Raw genomic sequence first — 12,822 nt, 5'->3', positions numbered from 1 at the left:
GACGGTACTGTAAGCGTGCATACGTACAACCACTCCAGGGATAATAATGAAGACGCACATCCCAATAGACGGTCTGAAACAGCTTGAGCAGTCATGCCTTACGTCTATGTATGGTGACTCCCAGCATGCTTTTGTGGACGAATCCGTCACGACCACCTATTAAGTGGCAGCGGTGATATTGCCTGTAAATGCCTTTGGTCACCGTTTCAGGCTAATGCAGAAAACATCCTCCACGGCGACCGAATTGGCAGCCTTACGAGAGGCCGTCCGTTATTTTGGACACCAGTCCGCACATCAATGGATTATATTCTGAGATTTAAGATCAGCAATACAGGTCATACAAACTTACGCTATACCAAGGACATGCGAGCAGCTAGTTCAACAACAGATCGCGCTTTCTTTAGCTGAGACTTTTCACCGCGGCTATATTTTAAAGCCTAAGTGGATACCGATCCATTGCGGCATAGCGGGAAACGAGCGTGCTGATGCCGAGGCTCGGCTATAAGCACATGCTGATGGGGCTTTCATTGAAATAGCCTTTTCCAGATCTCACTTTGGAGCTCTGCTGGCGCATTTAATGCAAGCCGCAATGCAGTTTCAATGGAAAGGTTCGAGCAATCAACAGGACGCCTTGACGCCTGCTCACGATTTCATCTGCCATCTATGGTAATGCGACGTCAATGGACTTTATTTCAACGGTTACGGCTTGGCGTTGTATACACCAAACACTACCTTCACAGGATTGGAATAGAAACTAATCCGAATTGCATACAGTGCCCCACTCCAGAGAATATTGGACGCCTTGTTTGTGACTGCCCGAACAACATTGATGAGAGGAGAACGCTGGAAGCGACCGTGAGGCAACCGGACTCTCGCTCTTTCTCTGAAGAAACTCTTTTAGGCGGCAGGGCTAAACGCTCTGAGCGGTGTGCGACGAAGGCCGTGCTCAGGTTATGTGAAACAGGCCTGGATACTCGTCTGTGACCGCTTGTGTACCCCCTACACAGTTTACACTGCGTACCGCGTTAGTGCATACACAGTGAAAGTTCTGACATCATGCGTGAGCGTGCACATTTGTGTTTCCTTGGAGCCCCTACTCCAGAATGTGTTAATGACATGCGTTGGTCGGTGTTCAAGACATGATTTTCACGTGCGTCTAATCATCGTGACGCGAGTGCAAGCCGGTGTGTGTGTGTGTGTGTGTGTGTGTGTGTGTGTGCGCGTGTGTGTGTGTGTGTGTGTGTGTGTGTGTGTGTGTGTGTGTGTGTGTGTGTGTGTGTGCGTGCGTGCGCGTGCGTGCGTGCGTGCGTGCGTGCGCGTGTGTGTGTGTGTGTGTGTGTGTGTGTGTGTGTGTGTGTGTGTGTGTGTGTGTGTGTGTGTGTGTGTGTGTGTGTGTGTGTGTGTGTGTGTGTGTGTAGACATCACCCCATGAAACCTATTGTGTTATGGCATCATCAATCTTCATTCGCTCTTTCCCTTTCCTCCCCTTCTCCTTTCCACAGTGTGGAGTAGCAGGCCAGGGTCATGTCTTCAACGGAAGACCTCTCCTCCCTTCCTCTCATTAAAATTCATCTTCCCTCTCTCTCATTGCATACATAAGAACCTGGACGCTGTCTGCATAATTAAGTGCGCAGAATGTTACCGCCACGCAGAGGTGGAGGAGGTGCCATCCAGCTGCCTGGTGCCCGGCGACGTGATCTGCGTGCCTACCTCGGGATGCCTCATGACCTGCGACGCCGTGCTCACCGCCGGCAACTGCCTCGTCAACGAGAGCCTGCTCACTGGTAAAGCAAATCCTTTTTCGCTCAAGCGACGCCAGCGCTGGCGCTGCTCTGCTGCAAAGGCTTTTCGCCCAATGGTTCTGAAGCCGTACGTAAAGTATAATCAGCAAATAATTCTATCTCGGCATTCACCGTCATATTTTATCGCAAGGAGGTGATTCCTAATCACAGTACATGCTTCAAAATTTGTAATTCTAAACTGATACTTTTACGTACCGGCAGCCTCCGAGAGAAATCTGCTCTGGTGAAGGATCGAAAGGGCCATCTCATCTCCGCGATTGCACTTTTTGGCCCGTATTGTCTCACTGTTTTCTCCTAATATGACTCATAAAATGTCCACACAAGCGTTGCCTGGTTTTCCTGCCGGGGGCTCAAAATGTAACCCGCTTCATGGACGAGCCAATGTTCAAGCATGCCCGAGCAAGCAATTCCTAAGGAAACACGCTGCAAAAGGGAGGCAAGCAGAGCTAGTTGGCTTGGAATTATTGAGACTGAACACCGCGAAGGCGACGAGGCATAGAAACAGATGCGCACTGCGTGTGCGCAATTAGCTGAGATCACTAGACACAAAACTGGGCGCTCTCTTCTGACGCGGCTTTGTCCCGAGTAAAGCGGCCTTTATAAATGCATTGCATTCACATGTCGACATCACATGCACATGCAGTCTGCGTAGAAATGATTCGTTATAGATTAATCGGTAAAATTAATCTATAACGCATATAACTGGCGCATATCCACAACCCAGCCCTCACTTGACGCAAACTTGGGAGGCTTAGCCTGAAGGCGTTGTCATGAAGGTTTGGTTTATGGTTTATGGGGATTTAACGTCCCATAGCGACGCAGGCGATGAGAGACGCCGTAGTGAAGGGCTCTGGAATTTTCGACCGCCTGGGGTCCTTTAACGTGCACTGACATCGCACAGTACATGGGCCTGTAGAATTTCGCCTTCATAGAAATTCGACCGCCGCGGCCGGGATCGAACGCGCGTTTTCAGGCCAGTAGCCGAGCGCCATAACCACTCAGCCACCGCGGCGGCTTTAGCATGAACACATTCCACATGTCCAACACATTCCTATCACCTAAAAATGTTAAAGAATATACCTGCAGGACTAGTTCATTTCTTATTATTACCTTAAAGACTCCGTTAGGTGTAGCACTTAATGGGGTGGGGATAAAATAAATGTTCTCTTTATACATCATCCGCTGAAAAACTTTCTTGGAACATCAAGGGACACGTGGTGGGCAAGGTCGTTCCAGTCATCTTCTTTTCTAGGAAAGAATGACTTTGAAAATGTGGTAGTACGGGTACGTGGCCTTGAAAATTGAAGAAGGCGACCAGTGCGGAAAAAAGAAATGTGCAGCAGGTGCGCAGATATAGGGTTTTTGATGAAGTGCAGAATAGTAAAACTTGTGATAAAGACAGGCTCTGGCAATGCAGCGGCGAAGTGAAAGATGCTGTAGATTCGATTGTTCTCTTAGGTATAAAATGCTGACATCGCACAAGCAGCACGAATGTATGTATCTAGTGGCTCTATTATGAGCCCCGTCAAAGGCGCTAGCAATGCATAATTGGTAGCAATTCTAAACTTTAGATAAATATTCTAATTTGGGACGCACCGATGTCGTAAGAGAGTTGCCTCACATGGTGGGGAGCACTACAGAAAGTACGCTTAAAAAAACCTAATGCTTTGTTAGAAGATGCGATCATGTTTATTACATATATCTGCCAGGTTAGACCGGAAAATAGAGAGACAGCCTAGTATTTATATGATTATACTAAATGAATAGGGCCACTGGAGAGTTTAGACGCAAATAAAAGAGGGTTACGGCGGCGGTGAAAAGACGTAGTTTCACGTTTAGTAGGATTAAGAGTCCTTAGAAATTAATTTCACCATGATTGTATGTTGTTTAAGTAAGCCTCTAAAGAGTCCTGATCGAAAGAGTTAGTCAAAGGTCGGTGGATAACACAGTCGTCAGCAGGCAAGCGAATATTGCATGACTCTTGGAGGGGTAAGTCAATCATGCAGATTAAAACAGTAGGGGAGCAAGAACAGAACCACGGGGAACACCTCGAATAAATAGTTGGAGGATTGAAATGGCATTGTTACCCGACACGAATTGAGAACGTTTAGTAAGAAATTATTTAATCCATGCAAGCACATTTCGGTGGACGGTTAAGCTTTAAAGTTTCAGGAACATACGATTGTGCACAGCCTCATCGAATGCTTTCGCTAAGTCGAGAAATATGGCGTTGGGTTGCATGTTAATATTGAGGATGGTGCCCAAATCATCGAGAAAAATAGCCAGCTGAGTCTCGCATGACAAGATTTTGGGAAATCAGTGTTCTGATGGATGGAAGAAGTTAGTTGAGCCCAAGAAATCTATGAACAGAGAATAAATGACTTGCTCCGTGAGCTTGCAAGGCACATTGGTCAAGGAAATGTGGTGGTAGTTGATTTCATTTTATCACCGAATATTTTTAAAAATAATTCTTTCCAAGAACAGCTCGCCAGTGGAATTCTTTATCTGCTGATATTGTTTTAGTCTGCAATAGTATCATTATTCGCTGTCGTGCTGTCTTGAATATAGAAATGTGCTCGCCGTAATGCTGGTTTTTGTTTATCTGGTTCAAGCTGTGGTGTCACGTTGCATAGCCTTTATTCTGATTTGAAAGCTTTCTTTCTCTAGGCCTGCAATATGTTCTTGCTTTACAATTACCTTACAACTCGCTAATGTCTGCTGTTTGTCTTTGGCGATTGGTTGCGATCCCGTGCATGAAATGTTCTTCATGCTATGTGCATCGTGTACGCCTACTCCTGCTTAAAGCCTGGCGCTCACGCTGGCAGTATTCTTCTAAATAAGTAAACAAATAAAGATACCTACGAGCACTGCTTTCTTGGTGTTGCTTGGCAACCACCGGCGCACGCACCTACTTAAGTCCGACGCTGGTGCCCCAGGATGTCGCTTGTCAGCTGGGTATCCGGAGCGAGTAGAGCCCGTGGCAAGCGCGCAGTGACTCACGCGAAGGTCTGTGGGCGCAGGCGAGAGTGCGCCCGTGGTGAAGAGCTCTCTGCTGCCGAGCGGCGAGGAGTTCTCGGCAGAGAACCACTGGCGCCACATGCTGTTCAGCGGGACGCAGGTGCTGCAGACGCGCTACTACGGCGGCAGCCGCGTCACCGCCCTGGTGGTGCGCACCGGTAAGTTCTCTCCCATTGCCACTATGACCGCCTTTTCAACCAGAACGTCTGTGTATTTATCGTTTGTTCTCTTTATTTGTTTATTTATGCTGGAATTGGCTTTGGCAGGGTGCGAGTAGAGAAAAACAGATACGAGTACAGACATGAAAATATTCAGGAAGACTAACGCCAAAACTAATCATAAACGAACAAAATGCATCAGCAGTAAAAGAAGGAATCAATGAGGGTAGTCCGAAAGAGGCGTAGTCGTCAAAGGACACCAAGGTTTTTGGAAAATTACAAGGACACCAAGAAAATCTTCAATAAAGAAATTAGTACTAATTACAAGGAGCATCAAGTCAGTAATGTGAAAAAATTCATAACTAGACATAATGAGGAATGCAGTACAACAGAAACTAGTAAGTAATTATCACTGAGGCTTCCAGGGAATGAAGTCAATAGTGCTGTAAAATTTGGCCGTTATTGAGCTGATTTCACTCGGCTGCATTGAACTTGGTCATCTCATTTCATACTGCTCTCTGATTTCATCTTTCTCTCCCTAAAACCCTCCCCAGGCAGAGTAGCAAGTCAGCGAATTTAAACGCGGTATGAATTCTCTGCTTTTCGCTTAAAGAGCTTCTCTCTCTCTCTCCACTCGGCTACTGTTCTCGAAAAAATCAATATTTGAAGCAGTCGTTAAGCGCAAAAAAAGGAGTGATTTTCAGATCGCAGCGTTGCCTTGTAGGGAAAGGTAAAGGGGCGCTCACATTAGCGGGAAAACGCGCAACGCCGGGCGTTTCCCGCGTGCCGCTTCCCGCCCAAGCCGGTTTTTCTCCCGCGGACAGCCTGCTCTCCCGTCCCGCGGAGCGATGGGTTCGGTACCTATTTTTCCCGTGCCGGTGACAGAACAGCCAATGGGCGCCGACCGTGAACCGTGACGTCGGTCCCAGTTCAGTGACCCCGTCGGCGGAGGCGGAGGCTGCGCGCGTCCGGCCGGCCGGCCCCGGCCGGCCGGGGCACTCGGCGGCTGCTTTGCCAGGGCGACGGGAGGGGAGCTAGCAGGGTGCGCTTTCCAGTCTTCTCTAGTGTCACGTGACTATCCCCTTCTCTTTCTGCTCGTTCGGGTCCTCCCTCAGCGCCTCCTCTCTCCACATTCCAAGACAACCGCAGCGAGAAAACGCGCGTAGTGTGAGCGTCATTCCGAGGAGCTGCGAGGCAGCGTCGACGTTGACGCTGTGCCGGCGCGGGAAGCTTCCCGCTAGTGTGAGCGCGCCTTTACGAGAAAAATATTACTCCATAAGCGCTATTTCGAAACGACCTTTGACTAGACGGTATAAAAATTTACGTAGTAACGCGATTCCTTTTGGTAGTCGGTATTAAAGCAACCTTATTTAAAATATTACGAGTGATGCATATTTATTGCTATTATTAACAAAACGAAATGCTTGATTTCGTACTTTTTGAATTTTGTTATTGTTTGTTTGGGTAAACATATCCTGTGAGGAGAGAGACGACGACCGAATGCTAAGCTTGGGGAATGGAAAATTTTAATGCACGTATAAGAACGGATGGTGTTGTCTACAACTTGCCAGTCAATATCGTTGGTGACTCGCAACTATCAATAATTTGAAATTGCAGTGAGACTTATTAGGAAAACAGGAAGTGAACGAGTATTTCTCTTGAGAGTGATTTGCATGTAGATGCTTTTTTGAAGTTAATCGCCACTTTCCACGAGTTACGCAATGCAGTTACTTTTTATTAAAGGCACGCAGTGTGTTGTATTAAGATATATTAATTTATGAGTGCAGCAAACAATTATTCACTTGCAGTATAATATGATCTGGAATGTCTTTTACGATGTCGTTAATAGAAATGGTAAAGAAGAGACGCCAAAACACCAAACCCCGACTGACGCTGGGTTACACAGGAACAGTATCAATGTCATTATCACCAAAAGTGACATGTTGCTTACGAATATTGAAGTACGCTGTATGGGGCTGTGGTAGGGGGTGGTAAATACGCTCTCACCTTTTGTAGCGAAATCTGCATTGGCCACGCACTTGCGATTTCGCTGTGGCGGTGCTCCGAGGAGCCACATAGACGCAGCTTGAGCCGTTGCCTAGCAACCGCCGCAGCTGGGCGGACGCCGCTAAAGCCCCTCAATGAAGCAAAAGTAACGCTAAGCTTTGAACTTTCCGGCTTCCCTCCTCTCCAAGTGCGCCGCCGGATAATCGAGCCTCCCATTGGCCGAGGCGCCGTGGCGACGTGATAGCGCGAATTTTTTTGCTCCGCAGAAGACTCCGGCGCCATTGTCGCGGGTAGGAATCGCGATTCGTTTTCTTTCTGTGCAACAGTTTGGCAGGAAGTGTTTTTCCATCTTTGAGGCGTCTACGCATAGCGGTGATGCCAAGCTTCTGTTGCTTCTCTTGCGCGTATGGCTGCAACAACCGAGAAGGCAGTGCGAAAAAGATTTTTTGTAATTCCGTCCGGAAAAGGCAACGCGGCTCGCCGAAAGGTTTGGCTGCACAGGATCGGCCGGGCAAACATCGATAAAGTGCTGGATCCGCGATCCGGGAGGTGTGTGGCTGTTCTTCAGTTGTCAGTAGTGTTTTTTTTTTCTCGGTGATTTGATGCGAATCGCGATAGACTGCAGTCTTTCATCGCAGTAAATGCTGTTTGGCATAGTCGTAGATGGACTCGTTCGCTCGTAGGCTACGAAAGCTGTGCTTCTTGTTGTCTTTTGCCCACCGTGCCAGCTCTGCTAGATTCTGCAGGTGCAGCTTTGATGTTGCGCGCATTTCGTGGCGTGTCGACGTGGTTGCAGTCAGATTCATTCGCAGGCTTGTCTCAGAAGTTACGCTTCATATAGTTTGAGCCCCATGTTTATGTTGCTCGCGTTGGAGGTCTAGCTTTCACCTTCCGCACTGCTGTAGGAATTTCGTTCGCAGTTGGACTCCTTCGCTTTCGAACCCCATAATAAGAGGCGGTTCTCGCTGTTTGATACCCGCTGTACATGCTGCTCGCAATATACGTCTAGTTTTTATGTTGCGCGCATTGCTTGCCGTATTTGTGTCGTTACAGATGGACTCCTTCGCTCACAAATTCAATAGTAAAAGGACGGTTCTTGCTGTTTGAGCCTACGCTGTTCATGCTGCTCGCAGTGCAGGTCTATCTTTCATGTTGGGTGCATCGTTGGACGTATTTGTTTTGTTGCAGTTGGACTCCGTCATCCACGAACTCGACGCCAAAGGGCTGGTTACCGCTGTTGACGCCCCCGCTGTTCATGCTGCTCCCGATTCATGTCTAGCTTTCATGTAGAGCGCATTGCTGAACGTATTTGTCAGGCAGCGTTCATACCAAAATTGGGCGTTATTTTGCCTAGGCACAGTAACACAGCTATCGCTCGAATACTCGATATCTGCGTGGATAATAATTGAGAGTGCAAGTGAGGAGCTCCGTTAAACATAGTTGCAGACATTTTGGGTTCAAGGCCGTCGTCGCTGCCGCGAATTCATGCAAACATCACGCTGCGTGGGACTTTGTAACGGGGATAGGTTGTGTCAAATGAAACACCAACGCAGGGGTGCACGCACTGAACCCGACGGTTTCCAACGTCCTACTTTAGCAAAGCCCTTATGGCCTTTTGTGGGCCGGCTGACGTGTTAACACTTGTGCATGTTTTTCAAGTTATGAAAGTTTACGCTCTCTATATATTTTGCGTGCTTTGTATTGTTCTTCGTAAGGTTGTGTCATACAATATCTTAATTTATTCGTCTTAGGATCACTTCACCGAAGACCAGTTTGAGAGCCATGTCCTTCAGAATTACGGTATAAAGAAAGTAAGGCCAGATGCAGTACACGAGGGAAGGCAATGTTCTCTCACTAGCCATTACTGCATATGCTGACACAAGATGATAATCACCGAAACAAGCAGCATTCGAATGAGTCATGCGGCGCTGTAGTGGCTCACGAAACAGCGTTTAAATGCCTTTTTTGGTTGCTGTTAATTAACCCAAACTATTAACCCTTAATCAAAATTATGATCACAACCGTGTTCCAGTGCGCAACGATAGGGCATCGTATTCGCCTATTTACAAACAAACATTACGTGGCTACCGTCGGTCGGATACTTTAACGCTTGCTTGCGAGGCGTCTGAGGTATATTAACTCCGAAATATTCTCCAAGCTTTCCTGCACTAAAATAATTAAAATTGAGACGAGTAATCACCTACACACTGAATAGCACAGCTCGTTGCATGAGCGAACGCGCTTTTGAGAGAATATATTATAGGAGGATTAGACCGCCATCAGTTCAAATAAAGCCTAGGCCGCACATCCAGAAGCATGTCGGTCCACTTCCTCTTGGCGGAGTTAAATTTTTAATAAGATTTTGCAAAAGGCGACGTTCGCAAAACATTACTCCGAGACATTCACTACAGTGCCGCGAGCCCGCTCGCTCACTCCACCTCCACCGTGTGCACTGCGATCAAAGCGATCACAGTAAAAAAGTTCCAATAAAGCAGTGCAGCGTGAGTCGGGGCAGTTATTTCGGTAAGTAATTTTTGTGTCTCCCATGCCATGCGGCCGAATCACGGCAGAAAATGCAACAAAAAATTCATTCGGACGCGCGGTCTACTGCGCGCCAAAGCGCGAGTGTTGGGAACACAATGAGTTGAGTATATTCACTATAGTGCCGCGAACTCGCTCGCGCACGCCACTTCCAACGTATGCTCCGCAATCAAAGCAATCGCAAGACCAAAAGCTTCGATCAAGCAACGCAGCGTTGGTCGCGGCCGTTATTTCAGTACCTGATTTTTCGATCTTCCATGTCATCATGTCATTTCGCGCAGAAGCCAATGCAAAAAAACGCAACGGAAAATTCATTCTGGCGTGCGGTCTCCTGCGCGCCAAAAGGCGAGCGTTGGGAGCGTCTGCTAGCATCCCCCCGGCCTAGGTGCCGCCACCGTCGGCGCCCGCGAGGAGCCGAGAGAATGAGCGCCGGCATAGGAGGAGCGAGGAGGAGATGTCGTTACTTCCAGTCTATTGAGGGGTTTTATACCCCTGTCACACGGCAAGTTTCAATGGCCATCGAGTCGAGGGCCTTCGAAATTCTCAATCGCCATCGAACTCGGACGAGTTGTGTCGCTCTTACACGACAAATCTCAATGGCCATTGAAATGGTTCTCGTGTCTTACACCAAGCTGGTGTGGCGCTACAATCGCTACTTTAGATTTTGCAAATATAACAAATATTTGATGAATGTATATTAAATGCTGAAATACACACATACGCGCATGTTGTTTAAAAGCCTTTTAATTTCACGTACGCGACGGACAGATGCAGACATGCTTTAGCCGCTTTAATACAAGACGAGCCAAAACCAAGCCAGTCCAACGGCGTCAGAGCGCTGCTTCGTCCGGCTTAAGGCTTGGGAAATCATCTTGATATGTGAAAAACAAGAGCTATTTATCTCTAGAAACTTTATGCGAGGGTAAGAATGGGAAAATCGAAATCGAATACAACAGCTTAGAACACGATATTGCTTTGAGGGATTAGCGACGAAGCTGTTATCGGTGTGAAGCGGGCGGCCAGGGCTCCGCCATGTTGTCAACGCAAAGTACGCAAGCAACGTAAAGACCGCAACACAAAATTAATGCGCTTAATGCGCTTAAAACCTGTAAGATACAATTTTAAATTTATTGTACACACTGTTTGCATTAAAGTGTAGGCGAATAATGTTCCTTCATGCTTTTGTACCGTGAATGTGCCGTGTACGAAAGGGCGCTTTGCGCCGCTCGAAGCAGCACTAGCAACCTTAGGCAGCGCTCGAAGGCCCTCGAAATGTCGATGAAGTTCCGCACTGCTCCGTTGACTCGATAGGCTATTGACTCGATCGCGACTGAAACTGCCCGTGTAGCAGCGCTCGATCGCCTTTGTGTCGATCGACTATCGGTTCGAGGGCCCTCGAAATGCCCGTGTGACCGGGGTATTAGACGCCGCGCCCTCGCCGCGCCATCAGGAATGTCATCACAGCACTCGCCTCACCACGGAGCCGCCGATGCCGTTTGGTATGACGTCACACCGCTTTCCTCGTCGTTGCTCTCGCCACCGCTCGCTTCGCCAGCTGTGTGGCATGCCTGATAACATGTCGGAGGATTGAAAAACGCGCAACCGCAGTTGAGGCGGAAGTATGGACGGTGTGATGACCCCCATAATGCGCCGGTCCACACGGGACGGAGAGGCAAAGGGACACCGTATGGCTCAGTTTAAACAAACAGGTATATTCAATAATTACACATGATGAAGATTATACATCAGAGGCTGGGGCGTCCGAGCTTACGTGCCGACGACTTCATGGGGGCGATGGAGTGGCTCCGGAGTTGGGCTCGAGCGGTTGCTGGCAGAAGCTGCACGCCGTCGGGCTTCGGCGCTGAAGGCCCTCTTGGCGAATGATGTCGTCCTGAGCGTGTATGCAGTAGAATTTCAATAGTCGTCCGTTTCTTCGAGGATGGTTCCCAAACCCTTCCTCTAGTGTCGTTCGGCTTGGAAGATGAACAGGAGGCGAGCTTGTAGATGATGACAGCAGAGCATAATTTTACAACATACATATACAGAGAGTTAAACTGGAAAAAAGCAGAACTGAATTTACAAAAGAACAAACTTTGCACTACTTTACTCATCGACCGGGCAGGTTAGTGCCTAAGTAGCATCACATTACATGCTAAGCATGGAGCCCCAGCTCAGACTGGACTGCATCCGTTTACATGTGCTTTTAAGCACTTGATTAACAAAGGACTAAGGGCGGTCATTTCCAGTGGCCCGCCCAAAGCATCAATTCTCCAATCCAAAATAACATGCGAGATGGGGACCACCCCTTGGGTTGGGCTTAGCCTCGAACCCAGAGTCTGTTAACAATACAAACTAAATAAACAACAAAAACGCCACCACTCTCTCTCAAGTGAGAGTATACACAGGCTCTCTCTTCGGATCTAATTCACTAGCGCCTGTCTTTCCACATTCTTGGCGAGTACTGCCTGTCCGCCATGACAGGTGCGACAGGAACCCGGCCACGGTTTGGTTCAGTCGCTCCACCGCGCCGTTGCAAGCCGGATGGTACGGTGTTGTCTGCTTCTTAGCGATCTTAAGCAGCTCGCAAACTCTCCTCATTAGCTGCGACACGAAGTTCGTTCCCCGATCTGTCAAGAGTTGCCTCGGGGGTCCATGTCGGAGCACGATCTGTTCGACAAATGCTCTTGCAACCGTGTCTGCCTTCTGATCTGGGAGTGCTACCGCTTCCGCGTATTTTGAAAGGTGATCGACAAATACTAAAATGTACTTGTTTCCGGAAGTGGTCGTGGGCAATGGGCCCATTATGTCCATACCTGTCCGCTCGAAGGGAGCCGAAACCTCAGGGAACGGCTGAATTGGAGCTGGTCTTCGTCCCTTGGGTGTTTTTCTTTCGAGACAGGAATGACACTTCGCACAGTAGTCTCTAACATCCTGTCGCATGCCACTCCAAAAGTACAAACGCTCCACACGCCTGCGTGTCTTCGCTACGCCAAAATGACCGGCGCATGGCGCATCGTGAAACGCGCGAAGAACCCTTTCTGTCCACGACCGAGGTATGACGACTCTCTTCCAAGCGGTTTTCTCTGGTCTCCCTTTCCTGGTTGGCCTCGTGCGCCGACACAGGGTGCCGTCTTTGCCAATGAAATAACCTAGCTGTTCGGGGTGAGACGGTGCGTCCTCTAAGCTTTCGATTATTCGCTTCAGGTCCGGATCTTTGCACTGCTCTGTGCGTAATTCGGCGGGGTCGACTACGGGGACAAACTCATCTATAGCTGCCACGGCAGCTGTGCGGCTGA

At 48.4% G+C, this 12,822-nt stretch overlaps 1 protein-coding gene across 14 annotated transcripts in view; it reads left to right on the top strand.

Annotated features, from left to right (window-relative positions):
- The window catches only part of LOC144122196 (polyamine-transporting ATPase 13A3-like), a 738,347-nt gene that overhangs the window by 221,312 nt on the left and 504,213 nt on the right, over positions 1-12,822 (top strand). For 12 of the 14 annotated variants that reach the window (XR_013312846.1, XR_013312843.1, XR_013312839.1 and 9 more), the window contains exons 10-11: positions 1,635-1,784; positions 4,823-4,978. Coding sequence is in view for 6 of the 14 variants with exons in the window: in XM_077655777.1 (XP_077511903.1) it covers positions 1,635-1,784; positions 4,823-4,978 (306 nt within the window). In the remaining 8 variants the exon portion in view is untranslated. The remainder of the gene's footprint in view (positions 1-1,634; positions 1,785-4,822; positions 4,979-12,822) is intronic. The other 2 variants (XM_077655778.1, XM_077655782.1) reach the window with 1 other exon arrangement.

This window comes from Amblyomma americanum, chromosome 2, assembly GCF_052857255.1.
Source record: "Amblyomma americanum isolate KBUSLIRL-KWMA chromosome 2, ASM5285725v1, whole genome shotgun sequence".
Lineage (NCBI taxonomy): Eukaryota > Metazoa > Arthropoda > Arachnida > Ixodida > Ixodidae > Amblyomma > Amblyomma americanum.
The sequence above is the reverse complement of the archived record's forward strand: the minus strand, read 5'-3'. Positions and strand labels throughout refer to the sequence as shown.